This window comes from Dendropsophus ebraccatus, chromosome 4 (assembly GCF_027789765.1).
Source record: "Dendropsophus ebraccatus isolate aDenEbr1 chromosome 4, aDenEbr1.pat, whole genome shotgun sequence".
In the NCBI taxonomy this organism is placed as follows: domain Eukaryota; kingdom Metazoa; phylum Chordata; class Amphibia; order Anura; family Hylidae; genus Dendropsophus; species Dendropsophus ebraccatus.
The window spans coordinates 9213273-9229534 of NC_091457.1; the positions used below are offsets into that span (position 1 = coordinate 9213273).

General features: G+C 43.8%; 1 protein-coding gene across 6 annotated transcripts in view; it reads left to right on the top strand.

The window, feature by feature from the left end:
• ANO5 (anoctamin 5) overlaps positions 1–15035 on the top strand; it is a 60972-nt gene extending 45937 nt beyond the window's left edge. For 5 of the 6 annotated variants that reach the window (XM_069965102.1, XM_069965106.1, XM_069965104.1 and 2 more), the window contains 9 exons: positions 2782–2856; positions 5516–5738; positions 6227–6396; positions 6871–6968; positions 7314–7444; positions 9966–10171; positions 10408–10589; positions 11384–11489; positions 12200–15035. In XM_069965102.1, coding sequence (XP_069821203.1) covers positions 2782–2856; positions 5516–5738; positions 6227–6396; positions 6871–6968; positions 7314–7444; positions 9966–10171; positions 10408–10589; positions 11384–11489; positions 12200–12424 — 1416 coding nt within the window. In that variant the 3' untranslated portion in view covers positions 12425–15035. The remainder of the gene's footprint in view (positions 1–2781; positions 2857–5515; positions 5739–6226; positions 6397–6870; positions 6969–7313; positions 7445–9965; positions 10172–10407; positions 10590–11383; positions 11490–12199) is intronic. The other variant, XM_069965108.1, reaches the window with a different exon arrangement.
• The last annotated feature ends 1227 nt before the right edge of the window (positions 15036–16262 follow it).

A 16262-nucleotide genomic window follows, 5' to 3' on the forward strand; every position in this document is an offset into this window, starting at 1 on the left:
CAGAAAAATGTTAAAGAAGCACTTCGGGTTTTGTCTTTTGCCCATATCCTGCACACTCGCCAACCCTAGTCCTACAGCGCCAGTCCTCCAGATGAAGTTATCAGCATGCCGGATTACCAGGATTTCCCCATACATTTATATTTAACATCAGTTCCTGTGATCCCCCTCCTTTGACTGTTCCTTTGTCTGATGTTAGTTCTGTATTCACCAGTGTTCATGTTCTGCCTATAGTTATATAGGTGGAGAGTAATCAAATGTACAGTTAGCATTGTTACAATGCCAGGCCCCATTAAATGATCCAATAACTATTAACCTTTCTCCTGCCATGACCAGGCCCCAGGGTTATTATGTCCAATAAATAACCATTTTTTTTTTATTTGCAGCATTTATTAGGTGTATCCTGAGGGCAATGCCATTTCTTATCCGCAGATCCTGAAACATCCGGATCACAATATTAATATTGCCGAATTATATCTTATAACATTATTAACCGTTTAGTATTTGATATTGACATTGAGGAGGCGGCCGCTTTGTTTTCGGAGCTGTTCTGTGATCTTGCAAAAGGAAGATGACCATATACCTTGTAATCTTTATTACCTGTCCTGCGTTTGATTGCCAGGACCCCCACTGATCACCAGGTCTGATCAGGGGTCATTTACGCACTGTGGCACCATTCAACTCTATGGGATTGAGAAAGATGGCCCAGAACAGAAATCCCTGCCATCTCTTTTAGTCTTGTACAGTTGAGTGGAGCAGCAACATGCATGGATCGCTGTTCTCTAAATCGGTGGGAGTCCCGGTGTTAGGGTCCTTTTAGACCAAGAGATTTTTCGACTCTGGGGGCCACAAACTAGCACCAGTGAGATTTGTGGCTTGTTTGCGGTGTCTTTACATGGCACATGAAATTGATCAGATGGGCTACATGTACGATCCTTGTATCATTCATGCAGCCCTGGAAACTGACAGCACAGATATGTATATAGGATATACATAGAGGATATGCATGTATCTGTGCTAACCGTTTCCAGATCAAAAGCAGCAGTCTATACTTACCAGCTACCAGATACCTGCTTGTGATCCGGCATCTGGTTCTCTGGCGGCTGTATCTTCAGGCCTCGCTTCCTGTCAGTCATTCTGGAGAAGGTGGTGATCTGAAGATACAGCCAGCGGCCAGAGAACTGGAGAACCAGATACTAGCAGCATGGCTGGTAAGTAAACACTGCTGCTTGTGATCTGGAGACTGACAGTATATATACATATTTGTGCTGTCAGTTTCTCTTGCCCGATAGGCCAGAATTTACTCATGCTCACAGGTGTAAATCAGGATTCAAATCTTTACCTGCTGGAAGGTGTAGATTTGGTACGCCGGGCACAGGGTCAGGTGCACGGCCGGCTGGATTGACAAAGAGGTGTGCGCCTCTTAGTGAATTCGGACAGGGAAAAGGGTGCAGGCCTAATTTAAGACCAGCATACGAGTTGGTCATAATTACAAATGCTAAATCACGCTATCTGTGGCACCAGTGTCTTTACCATACAGCTCCCTAATAGATTGTCACCCAGCTTTCCTAGTGTCCTGAGCAGCCTATTTGAGGTGATATACAGGAGATATAGGTTACTGCCATCCTGGAGCTTAGGAAAGTTGGGCAGCAACCTATATAGGTGGCTATATTGGTTGGTTAAAATGAATGACTGGAACAGAAATGGCAGCCATATTGGTTGTCACCCAGCTTTGGTAACTACAAAATTGCTTAAGCCCCTCCAGAACAAAGCGGCCGCCTCTCTCTTACATTTAGGAAATGTTGTACTATTGCCGGTGATCCGTGGAGCACCTTCTGATCCCTTGTTCTGGTTTGTTACACATTCAGCCTTTCTACATTTGTAGGAAATGGAAATGGTATTAAAGCGAACTCCGGCAAACCTCCTGGGGAAACTGTTCTTGTGCTGGATGCCAGTTGTGTTTTGGGTAAGAGGCGGACGCCAAGATCTCAGCCTCTCAAAAGCCGGCACTAACAAACATTAACTTTATCTCTGTTGGTTTTTGGCTACAAACATGGGGTGCTGGTCTGGTGTTCATGCCAGGTGATGTGCGGAGAGGCCCAGGTGGCTGACAGAAACCATCTTGTTCCAGTAAGACTACAACCCCCACCATGTCCTGACAAACCATAGGCTATCAGGGTATGCTTGGAATTGCAACAGATGCATAGTTGCAGGTTTGGAATTTCTGCATTAAAAGCTGGTGACAGAAACAATTTCACTAAAATACTGATGTCAGATGCTCAGTATAGGTTTGATTGGTTATGTCTGCCCTCGATGGACCGATTACACTTGGCGCCCTCTAAATATATTGTATGCATTCTTGCATACAAAACAGACATGGCCAAATAATCTGACAGGGAGGAAGGGTCAACAGACAATCTACTACTAGACAGGAGAAATAGATACACTCAGCTCATTATGAATATATTCAATGTTTTCTATACAGAACAGACATGGCCAATCAATCCTACAGGGAGGAAGGGTCAACAGACAATCTACTACCTGACAGGAACAATAGATACACCTATCCTGGAGAATCGGAAAGAAGAAATAAAAATCTTAGTACTATTCCATCTGAGGCTTCTCATAGTACGATAAGTCTTCAGACCCAGGAACAGGATGGTCTCTCCGCCGCTTCTGCCTCTGCACATTATTTTGCAGACGTCTTATTTTCTCCTTTTATTTTTGCTGTGAGCTTCTTTACTCCATGGTGAATTGTGGCCTTGCTTGCTTTGACTGTTTCAGGAGATGGAGCCTTACTTGCCCTTGACTAGCAAGGCGGCCCGGTTCTGCCTTTCTGGAACCACAGTGCTATTCTGGGTGAGCATCTTTATATCTCTAATACTTCCTTAACCTCTGTCTGTGGTGCAGTGTTTTGTATATATCACCTTCTTCCTCTGTGGACTCCGATCTGCTTCCTCACGCTCCTCTACTTCCTATATCCACTATTGTAATATTGTAAGCAGGTATGTTTTGGGCCCCATATTCTTTCCCAGCAAAGCTACAACTCCCAGCAGTACATTTCCACTGGCCATAGATGTTAGGTGGCTGTCTGCTTAAAGCTTGTGTGTCACCGCTTGTTCCCCACATACACATGCATGCTCTACTTGACTGAGTGTGCATGTATTCAGAATATAGAGAGGGAGATGGGTGATTCCACACGCCAGAAAACCATGATAGACAATAGATCAGGGGTGTCAAACTCAAGCCCTCCATCTGTTGCAAAACTACAATTCCCATCATGCCTGGACAGCCAAAGCTAAAGCTTTGGCTGTCCAGGCATGATGGGAATTGTAGTTTTGCAACAGCTGGAGGGCCTGAGTTTGACACCTGTGTACTAGATGTCACGCTATCCCTGTTTGGATGACTTTTATAGTTTTATACATGCTACAAAAGTCCCATAGTGCTGGACTACTAGTTACCTTACCTGGATAGTGCAGACATGGTATTATTACTGGTACTATGGTATTAGTCATCTCCAGCTCCTTTGCTGCAATATGTAAATCCTCAGTTAGTCAGTGACCAGGAATAGTGAGCCGCCATATTGCTTCTCATTGTGGTGTCTGTATATAATGCATTGCTGGGATGATGGGGATCTTGGCTATGGGATGCAGTGGGCTTGCAGAGTAAGCACATAACAATATGGGATCAGGCCTGGAGATGATTGTGGTGTATTCCTCCTATATCTAACCCATACATTGTTACCGATCAGTCTGCTCATCTGTCTCTGTACTGTGTGTCTGTCATTGTCCCTTCCTCGATGTCTTAAGTTGGCCATACATTTCTTCAGCTGACAGCTGTCTCGCATGCCTATGCACACTCTACTTTGATGGTGGTGCATGTGGTAGGGATCGGGAGAGGGCAATAAGCTGCGGCCTAAAACCCTGACTAGAAAAGGAGAGGGCATTGTTACATCCTTCTTCCCAATCCTCTTTTTCCCTAACATGTGCCATCAGGAGGCCACCATACACATTTCTTAGCAAAGCTAATAGTTAGAGATGAGTGAATTTACTGTAAATTCGTTCATCTCTACTAATAGTTTCTAGTATGGCCAGGACTGTGTCAGACTGGAAAGAGTACACCACTTCCTGCAGGGCATACAGCAGCTGATAAATACTGGATATTTTTTTTTTTATAATAGAAAGTTGTACAGATTTGTAATTTTACTTCTGACACCAGTTGGTTTGGGGGAAAAAAAGAGTCCTATTATAAGTGGCCTCCCTGACCGATTCATCATATATGAGCAGAGTGAGTGCAGGATCACAATGTAAATATGTATACAGCTTTCCCTATGAGACCCAGGCAGCTGTACTGCGTCCATACAGCGTGAGATTAACCTTCTAATAATACACCGAATCCACAACATAATCGCTGAAAGCAAACCGTCCTACTGTGAGCAGGTTACTTGCTGATATACCTGTAACCAACCAGCAGTGACAGGAGAATGTAAAGGGCAGAAGAGGCCTGGGCTATACATTGTATACACGGAGGATATTTATTCTGCATCATAGTAGAAGCAGCCCTTCCTTATTGTCCATTGTAAAAAAAAAAATAAAAATAAAATATATATATATATATATATATATATATATATATATATATATATATATATATATATATATTTATTATTTTTATTATTTTTATTATTATTAATAATAATATATATAAAAATATGGTTAGGGTATGTAGACAAATGTACAAACACTAACAGGGCCAACAATCTCTATAAATAAGTTGCATCCCACACATCACCTCTGTGACGTTAAAGGGATTCTCCACAATGGAAATCCCTACTCATCTGAAGGGTCCATTGACACAAACTGTTGGGACCTTTACTGATCAGCTGGGATCTAAGAGGGAACCTGACAGCAAGTGTTCAGCTTCCCTGTAGCGCCACCACAGGGGAGATTTAAGCATTACACAATGTCTATTCATAGCAGTGGGATGTATGTGTAATACAGGGCAGGTCCTCCAGGGCAAGAGGCACTCTTTGTACTCTCTCTACTGTGATTAGGACCCTCGTCTTTGGGTTAGAGGACCTTCTTTATCAGCTTAGAATGAAACTGTAAGCTGCACAACACCTTTATTCCTTCACATGTTACATTACAAACACTAAAGAACTTGGACAGCAGAGGTAGTGGTCAGATCCCAGAGTCCCTTCTTCCCTGCCCATCACTTCCGTGGCTATTAGTTTATATTACAGAAGAGATATTAATCCTGGGGTGCTTCCTTTTCATGACTATACTTTCTGTCCATAGTAAAGGGAATAACTAACTGATGGGGGGGTCCAAGTGCCGGGACCCCCGCCGAAATATCTCCAATATATACCAAACACTACATATATTCTCTGTGGGGCTCCCTAGCGCTCCTATTAATATGGGATAGTTTCCCCCTGTTCCCCCTCTTCTCTGTGCTTTCTATGTTAGTCTTAGCTGGATCCTCTGTCACCTTTAAACGTTTCCCCCTGTGTCCTCTGTAGATCTCCTTAATCATAGCCGGTATGATCGGGGTTATAGTCTACCGGTTAGCAGTCTATGCCGCGTTCGCCAGCGTCATGGAGAACAACCACTCGCTGGAGCCCATCAGCGGGCTGCTTACACCACAGCTGGCCACCTCAGTGACTGCTTCCTGCCTGAACTTCATCATCATCATGATCCTGAACTTCTTCTATGAACGGGTGGCTATATGGATCACCGACCAGGGTAAGTGGGCGGATGCAATGGACCACTTTTCACACCATCGTCTTTAACATCTTAGTCCCCATGTGCTACATTTCTTCTTCACCTGAGAATCGATCGCATGTCTGTGTTGGAATGTGACATATTCAATGGCCGTCTGTCAGCCCCGTAGTACTGGGACCATTAGAATGCCCTGTTCATTGCTCTACTAAAAAGCCACTTTTGGGGTCACTTCACTCACTTGTTTGTTGCAGAAATCTTTGTAAATGTCCCATGTATCTGAGGATTTGCAGAAATCGCTACATATTCTGCATTCAGACGGATAGAGCAGATTTCCAGGGTCAACAAATCTGCGGCTTGATCTTCTGGTCAGCAGGTTACAATATGGCATCGCTCCTACCAGATCTTCCAGCACCATGGCAGACCTGAGTTTGGGAGTTTTACTGTTAGATGACAACTTCAGTGTCAGAATATAAACGGTGATGACGTCTTCTTTTTCCCCCCGTAACTAGAAATTCCCAGAACGCACTTGGAGTACGAGAACCGGCTCACCATGAAAATGTTCCTCTTCCAGTTTGTCAACTACTACTCCTCGTGTTTCTACGTGGCTTTCTTCAAGGGGAAGTTTGTCGGCTATCCCAGCCAGTACACCTACATGTTCGGTTACTGGCGAAACGAGGAGGTGAGTCGTGTAATAACAGAGGAAGTGGCAGTATTGAGTCTTTATCAAAACGCTCATCTGTCTCCAACCCATACACATGCACACTCGGCCAAGTGTGTTCTGCGTGGGTTGAAAAGAGTAAGCTGTTGCCAGGCACCTCAAGTGGACCAAAATTTGCTGGTTTGGCTCACATCACATTTAGAGGGATTATCCAGGCTTAGAAAAAACATAGCCGCTTTCTCTCAGAAACAGCCACCCCTTTCCTTAGTTTGGGTGTGGGTTTTGCAGCTTAAGTTGTAATACCACACACCACCTTGGGACAGGTGTGGGGTTGTTTTTGCAAGAAAGTAGCTGTGTTCTTTAAGTTGGTCTCCCACTAAACCAGAGGATGACCTTACTTTCAAGACTTTAGTTGGGGTTCCTTATCTCCTACTCAACAATATTATACATATGGCAGTCACTATATACTGTATGTTTTTTTTTCTTACTGTATAGTGTGACCCGGCCGGTTGTTTGATAGAACTCACAACACAACTCACCATTGTGATGGCCGGAAAACAGATCTGGGGAAATGTACAGGAGGCCTTTGTCCCGTAAGTAAATTCTCTTCCTGCTTGCATATAGTAGAATTAATCCTTAAAGGCAATTTGACAGCTCTATATCATCGTCAGAGATGGTGGATACAAGAAACGATACCTGTCTCATAGGTGATGACTGTGTGCAAAGATATAAAATCATGTTTTCTTTTCTAAGTTCTAGAGAGGTAAAGCCACCTTAAAAGAAAAAAAAACTTCTGACATGTTGTAGAGATGTGTCTAAAGTTTTCAGACCTGGAAAAATTGTTAGAACAAATGGAGGCAGAGGACGCGCAGGATCAGGGAAGTGTGTGACGTTGGGCAAATCAGTAGAGCATTTAGAAGAAATTCCATATTTTACAGATGGATCTTAAACTGGTGGAGAAGTAGAAAAGCCAGAAATAGTCCAGAGAATTTGTACAGTCGGTGGGAGCAGGACTATGACCTCCAAGTGTTTGGACAACTGGGACTATTCTATGAATATCTTGAAATGGGTAAGAAAGAAAGCAAAGTCTGTAGTAGTTATTGTATTTATAGTGTTTTTCATTTATTTTTCTTATGAGAGTATAACCACTATTATACTGTTTCCTAATATACAAGAATATAACTACTATTATACTGTTTCCTATATACAAGAATATAACTACTATTATACTGTTATATACTATATATATTATATTCCTGTATATAGGGGTCAGTATTATAGTAGTATATTCTTGTATATAGGAGCAGTATTATAGTAGTTATATTCCTGTATATAGGAGCAGTATTATAGTAGTTATATTCCTGTATATAGGAGCAGTATTATAGTAGTTATATTCCTGTATATAGGAGCAGTATTATAGTAGTTATATTCCTGTATATAGGAGCAGTGTTATAGTAGTTATGTGCACAAGCCAAAAAGACAGAAATGGCTGCACATCGCACCCATGGCTGACACGAAAGCTTATTCAGCTACATTTAAAACCAACATCAGAAGTTAGTATATAATTTGGCCAAACCATATTGCCTCATGTACCACGTGCAGGTCTTCTGATACACATGAGTCCCTAACCAAAAAACATCACTGTGCCAGTCAGCGACCACAATCCCCGCAAAGCGTGCGCAAGCAGAGAAGGGGGGCCACGGAATGGCCCTGCAACCCCATTGTCACAGAACCAGACCCAAAAGGGCCCCCCCGAACCCCGCAGGCGCCACAGTATTTATGTTCCTGCATATAGGAGCAGTATTATAGTAGTTATATTCCTGTATATAGGGGCAGTATTATAGTAGTTATGGCTCAGGGAAGAAACAGAGTGCTGCACATCACACCTATGGCTGATACTAGTGCCGCTTGGCTAAATAAAAAACACATCAGAATTTTGTGTATGAATTGATCAAGCCATACTGCCCCATGTACCTCGTGCCGGTATCTGATACACATGGGTCCCTACACTAAGTCCACACCGTGCCAGTCAGTGGCCACCAACCCCGCAGGCGTGCACAGCCAGGGAACGGGGGCCATGGGACGGCCCTGCGACCCCCCATGCCACAGGACCAGACCCAAAAACACCACACCAGAACCCGGCCAGCACCGCCGGCGGAGAAGGTCGCCCCCAAGCAACACAAGTCTGGATAAGGTATTGCGCTCACCATAGCTGCAGCAAACAGAATGGGAAAAAAAACAGGAGGGATTAAAACCATGTGCACTCAGGTGTCTCCGTGTATTGCACTCCTCCTGGTGAGACCCACATGACCGCAATTAGCAGGAGACACCTGAGTGCACATGGTTTTAATCCCTCCTGTTTTTTCCCATTCTGTTTGCTGCAGCTATGGTGAGCGCAATACCTTATCCAGACTTGTGTTGCTTGGGGGCGACCTTCTCCGCCGGCGGTGCTGGCCGGGTTCTGGTGTGGTGTTTTTGGGTCTGGTCCTGTGGCATGGGGGTCGCAGGGCCGTCCCATGGCCCCCGTTCCCTGGCTGTGCGCGCCTGCGGGGTTGGTGGCCACTGACTGGCACGGTGTGGACTTAGTGTAGGGACCCATGTGTATCAGATACCGGCACGAGGTACATGGGGCAGTATGGCTTGATCAATTCATACACAAAATTCTGATGTGTTTTTTATTTAGCCAAGCGGCACTAGTATCAGCCATAGGTGTGAGGTGCAGCACTCTGTTTCTTCCCTGAACCGCATTTTGTTTCTCTCTTTTCTCCGTGTTTTGCACTCCTCCTGGTGAGACCCACATGACCGCAATTAGCAGGAGACACCTGAGTGCACATGGTTTTAATCCCTCCTGTTTTTTCCCATTCTGTTTGCTGCAGCTATGGTGAGCGCAATACCTTATCCAGACTTGTGCTGCTTGGGGGCGACCTTCTCCGCCGGCGGTGCTGGCCGGGTTCTGGTGTGGTGTTTTTGGGTCTGGTCCTGTGGCATGGGGGTCGCAGGGCCGTCCCATGGCCCCCGTTCCCTGGCTGTGCGCGCCTGCGGGGTTGGTGGCCACTGACTGGCACGGTGTGGACTTAGTGTAGGGACCCATGTGTATCAGATACCGGCACGAGGTACATGGGGCAGTATGGCTTGATCAATTCATACACAAAATTCTGATGTGTTTTTTATTTAGCCAAGCGGCACTAGTATCAGCCATAGGTGTGAGGTGCAGCACTCTGTTTCTTCCCTGAACCGCATTATAGTAGTTATATTCCTGTATATAGGGGGCAGTATTATAGTAGTTATATTCCTGTATATAGGGGCAGTATTATAGTAGTTATATTCCTGTATATAGGGGGCAGTATTATAGTAGTTATATTCTTGTATATACTGTAGGAGCAGTATTATAGTAGTTATATTCTTTTATATAGGGAGCAGTAATATAGTAGTTATAACTACTATAATACTGCTCCTACAGTATATACAAGAATATTACTACTATAATACTGCTCCTATATACAGGGATATAACTATTATAATACTGCTCCTATAGTATATATAAGAATATAACTACTATACAGTAATATATATTGCCTTTTATCTTCCAGTTATCCAGTTCGGGTTCATTACTCTGTTTGTTGCCTCCTTTCCTCTGGCTCCGCTCCTCGCTCTCCTGAATAATATCCTAGAGATCCGGGTAGACTCCTGGAAGCTGACTACGCAGTTCAAACGTTCATTTGCAGCAAAGGCTCACAGCATTGGCGTGTGGCAGGAAATCTTGAACGCCATGGCTGTGTTATCGGTTGTAACAAATGTAAGTGCTTTAGCCACACCTAGAAACGGGTATGAAGCTGCAGAATTATTTATCAGATATAGTAAGCTAGCGATGCATAAAAGACTAGCTTACTGTAATGCACAATATAGATTGTCTTTGTTGGGCACTGGAAATCAAAGTAACTTGGTGTAAAAGACCTCAACCCAAACAATCCCAAACTAACCCATCATATGTATTTGCGGTGAGACTTATGATGTTACTTTTCTCTATCTTAGGCTTTCATTGTCGCCTTCACCTCTGACATGATCCAGCGCTTGGTCTACTATTACGCCTACTCTGACAATCCAGCGTCTCCCATGTCCGGCTATATTAACAGCAGCCTCTCAGTGTTCAACGTTTCTGATTTCAGCTCTGTCAGTATGCCGCTGAATAACGAAATGAACGTCACTTTGTGCAGGTGAGTGGGGCTTTTCCTTGCTGTGTATAACATGCTTCTTGCTGTTTCTGTTCATAGTCATGGCTGTCTACAGCCTGGAATTACCGAGCTATGAATTCCTGCTTGTGTGATACATATCATGGTTTTTCACTTAACCAAATAGATTTCCTGACCTATTGGATTCTGTTGGGCATGGACACCCTTCAGGATATTTCTTGATGGGTGTCTGTGTCGGAAAATAGGTCCAGAAATGATAGGATATGTCCTATAATTGTTCGAAATTCTAACACTGATGTACCATAGAACCGTATAGGAGCATCCACAATTCCGGACAGCTGCAGGTGCACATCCCGACTCTGTCCAGAATTCCACATGCGCTGCTAGCCATCCTGGATGGCGGATGCTGTTCCCGGCTCTTTAGTAAACAGTTTCAGTAAATGCTCCTGGCCTCCACAACAGCTCTTCTGGCCGGAGGCAGCATTAAACCTCCGTCCTCAAGAGGCGGAAGAGGGACTGAGAAGCCGGAGGGGAGCAGTGCAGCATTAGGTGAGTACGTGTGCGTTTTTTTTTTTGTTCTCTGTTTTTACAGTCAGGAAACACTGATGCTTTCCTTAAGCCTTCTGAAAGACTTCCTGATCAGTGTTTCTTGACTGTAAAAACGGCCAGGGATGCATTCATGGGACCTTACCATCCGGTGATCTATGGCTTTTCTGGGGTCAGGCCTGTATGGTAGTTGACCAGTGTGAGAACAGCGCCCTCTGATGTCATACATACTCTGCCTCTGTCATAACCTCAACTATGTTTTATTTCAACAGATACAGAGATTTTCGCTACCCTGCAGGCCATGAGAAGGAATACACGCACACTATGCAATTCTGGCACATACTAGCGGCTAAAATGGCCTTCATCATCATTATGGAGGTATGATAGGAGTCGTAGTCAGCGGTAGTAGGAAATTATGTATTTCTGTTTTCCAGCAATATAAAGCAGTAAAAAAACCTCATGCTCGCAGCTGGTAAAAACAAGACGCTGCATAGCACCTCAGCCCCTTAAAACAGATGATCGGCAGGGGTGCTGGGAGGCGGACCCCCACCTGAGGGTAGACCACCAATTTTTTTTAATGGGGTCATCCAGGCTTACAAAAACATAGCTCGCTTTTCCAGTTTGAGTGTTGTTTTGCAGCTCTTATCCCTTGACCTGAATTGTTATACCACCCACACCTAAGGACAGATGTGGTACTGTGTTTGCAAGAAAGTAGCTGTGCTTTTCTAAGCCTGGATAAACCCCTAAGGAGTAGAAATCTGGACCAGAAAATTGGGAGCACTTTTTCATCTTAAAAAAAAACTCCCCACCCTCTTAAAGGGATTATACACTGGGGCCAGTTTAGGGGGAAAAGTGCTTGGGCTGGTATAAAAATGTTGAAGAAATGTTTTATTTTTGTACTTATCTTTCCACAATTCCCCACCACTGCTATTCCAGCTGAGCAGCATTTCCTGCTTTCATTAGCCAATCATCGGTCAGGGTGGGTCACTGCTATAGTCTGTGTGCATATCCTGTAGAGGGACTGCTCAGTGGGGACTGGGTCAGAGGAGTATAACTGTTTGATACAACAATGTCACTCTGTCTTTCAGCACGTCGTGTTCGTCGTCAAGTTCTTTGTGGCCTGGCTGATCCCAGACGTCCCCTCCGATGTGAAGGCCAGGGTCAAACGGGAAAAGTACCTGACACAGAAAATTATCCACGAGTATGAACTCCACAAATTACGAGAGAAGTTGTGCGGGGTCGATCACACAGACGAGATGGCAAAGGAAGTCAAGGCCACGGAAGGGAAGGTGCAGCTCTCTGCCTCCATGTAGTTCTTCCCCCTCTGCACCCTGGGACACTCTGCGCGCTCAAGCCATATTAAAAAGCCACGTTCTCCAAGTCCCTTCTTTATCTGTGGACGTAGCGGGCAGGACGGAGCAGAGAGTGCCCTTTACCAGGATGCTCGGAGCTCTGTCAGACTCATCCAATATGGCTGTCACCAGTTCTGGACTATGGCTACATACAGGGACCCCAGTCCTGCTGTTATATCACACTTCATTATCTGATGTGTAGACAATGTCTGTAGCGCCCCAAAATATCCCAGGGCCTAAGGACAATTTTTTTATTTATTTTTTTCTGTTTTTAATTAACTTTTTTTATGACACTTAACGCTGCTCATCGGCACCTTCATTTGCACTTTTATAAATAGGTGCTGGCAGAGGTCGCGTCTCAAGGGTTCAAGTCCATTGAGATTTGTTTTGCTGTGAATGGGAGTAGTTTTTGCCCATACACTTTTACTGTACTGTGTGTGTTTTAGTATGAAAAGACGCCATCATCAAATATGCTTATAGCTCAGTTGAAAGAGCAAAGTATTACTAGAATTCATGCTGCATCATAGACCTTTCATTGTAAAATCTGACTGTCTAGGCTTGGGCAGCACCTTAGACTTATTATTATGTGCAATGTATATCTTGGCTCAGGCAGCCCCATTGACCTGTTGTTGTGAGCACTGCATATCTAGGCTCGGGCAGCACCATAGACCTGTTATTGTGTGCACTGCTTTTCTTTGATGAGACAGCACATCCGTCGTGCAAGTCCTGCCTATCTAGGTTCAGGCAGCACCATAGACCTGTTATTGTGAGCACTGCATATCTAGGCTCAGGCAGCACCATAGACCTATTCTTGTGAACACTCCTTATCTTGGCTCGGGCAGCGCACTTGCTGTTCTATCATTCACCCTTCGCCTACTACCCTATGAAGGGCTAACATTGCATGCTGTAAAATACAGCGCTTATTGTACTCTAAGTAAATCTCTGGAACAGTCACTTTGATGATGGCGTCTTTTAATCTCTACAACGTACGCATCCCTATTGTTAACCCATATTTTTAATTTCAATTTCCTTTACAACCTGTAGGTGTCACTGTGATTCACAAAAATCTAAAGACTGTTCAGTGCCTATATGGTCAACCTCAGGCAAAACTGATCCGGTTATACTCAATGGTGGGCCTGAGGGGGCGGAGCCAAAGAACAGACTTGTTTCATGCTCCACCCCCTCAGATTCTTGATTGCATTACAATTTTCATTACATTACATAGTAACCCATTAGTGAACATTAGTTTTTTTTTTAAACATATCTTTATTCGTAGCCGTCAGCATTAGTTTTGAGTCTATTTGCAGCGGCTCTTATCATTGGCTAGACACCACAATGCAACACGGCTGTACTGACACGGTGCAGCTGCCTGTATATAGATTGCGGTTACGTGGCAGGAACTCCTGGCGGTTTTACGCTTTACCCAGGCCTACCTCTCGGAAATGCTTTATGTCCTTTTCCTACCTTGATGATTATGAAGAAATCGGCAGCATTGACTGCTTGCGCACGAGACAGCTCTGTATTATTTCTATTTAATGTAATTTTTTTTTTTTTGCTTTTTTATAAGATTGATGTTTTATATGCCGACCCTATGTGTTACGTGCCTTGTTTATGACCCTTGTGCAGTCCTGTAAGTCCATGCAAGTGCTGATGTCTGTTCTCTATTGTGCCCATCCCTAAGAGCTACGTAGGTGATTGGGGCATGGTCCGGGGTCCCCCTTATGTTCCTGGCGGCCGTAGGAGGGGGGGTGATAAAAAAGGCTGCCTCCACCTGGACTTGGTGCGGTTTTACTTACCTATGATCTGTTCCTTCCTCTCCTTGCAGCAGTTCCACTCTGGCTGGATCCAGTCATGGAACCTCCTTAGCTTCTGTTATCTCCATATACTCCGTATACTGCTCAGTATTTACTCCATGTATCTTGCACTTGAAAATATTCCAGCTCCAGAACTTATAGCGCCGCCCATGTGGCAGCAAAGGGCATTGCAGCAGAACATATAGCATGTTCCTGTGTATTCATGCAGCTCGTACAGTGACTGTTTCTTGTATTTTGTAGCTGATGTGGATTTGTATATCCCAAAGTGCCTTTTGAGGGGCGTTCCTTGGATAGTGCATCAATCGTATGTATGTCAGTCCTGGAGGCAGATTCTGAGCTAAGAGATAAGAGACCCCCAAAATCTACCCCATCCAGTTGGTTAAAGTTAATTGCATCTGGTTAGGGGGCTCTTAGATGCTTCATGATTTTATTGCAGGACCCTCCATCTTTGTTAAAGGGGTTGTAAACCAATTTTTTCTTTCAAATTAACTGGTCCCAGAAAGTGGCAGAGATTTTCTTCTATTACAGTACAATGTATCAGTGCAGTTAATTTTTTTTTTTCTTTCAAATCAACTGGTTTCAGAAATTTATATAGATGTGTATGTAAAAATCTCCAGTCTTCCAGTACTAACAGCTGCTGTATGTCCTGCAGGAAGTGGTGTATTCTCTCCAGTCTGACACAGTGCTCTCTGCTGCCACCTCTGTCCATGTCAGGAACTGTCCAGAGCAGCAGCAAATCTCCATAAAAAAAAAAATCATCTGCTCTGGACAGTTCCTGACATGGACAGAGGTGGCAGCAGAGAGCACTGTTTCAAGCTAGAGAGAGTACACCACGTCCTGCAGGACATACAGCAGCTGTTAGTACTGGAAGACTGGAGATTTTTTTTAATAGAAGTAAATTACAAATCTCTGGCACCAGTTGATTTGAAAGAAGAAAAAAAAATTGGTGAACAACCCCTTTTAAAGTATCTGTTCAGCTCAGAAGTCGTCTCCTCCTTTCTGCAATTCTTTATATCATTAGTTGTGCTGGTTATCTGTATATATTCAGTTATTGATCACTACAGGATGCAATCTCTGTCTTCTAGGACTTATTATCCAACCCGTGGCTCTCCTGCTCTACAACCCCCATCATTTCCTGACAACTACAGGGCATACTGGGACTTGCCTCTTAAAGGGGTTATCCAGACTTGGCAAAACAGGGCCACTTTCTTCCAGAAAAAGCACCTTCCCTGTCTCCAGTATATGTGTGGTATAACAGCTCTGCTTCATTCTATTCAATGTAACTGAGTTATAATACCAGGTATAAACTGAGCACAAGAGTGACGCTGTTTCTGGTAGAAAGCAGCTATGTTTCTCTAACACAAAATTAAAACAACATGGCCGCCTCCCGCCAGGAATAGCACCACTCTTGTCCATGGGCTGTCTGCATTAAAATGAATTGAGCCAAGCTGCAGTACCATACACAACCTGTAAACTGGGTGGCGCTGTTTTTTTTTTTTTTTTAAAAGCAACCATACTTTCTAATACTGGATAACCCCTTTAACTACAGTTTACTCTTCAATGACTTTTAGGGGTGTGATGACATATCAATGGTTCTCCATAGACTTGCATACATTTGCACACACATGTATATACTAAAGGGGCAGAAGTTCTGTGTTCTTCCTTATACAGGACTTAGTTGTTCTAGAAAACAGCAGCACAGAGGATTTGGAGCCTCTTTCCAATACGTGGGGTGACTTTTTATTTATATCTATAAGAATATTATAGAGCAGCGTATAACCACATGGTGTATATATGGTTTATATATATATATATATATATATATATATATATATGTAAAGACATGGATTATCAAATATTTTGGGGACATGCTGCAAATCCTCTGTGCTGCTGATATAAAAAAAAAGAAAGAAAGTAACAGACTGTGGTTTTAGCCTGGTCTTATAACCCCCAGAGCCAAGGCGTCTTTCACCCACATAATACAC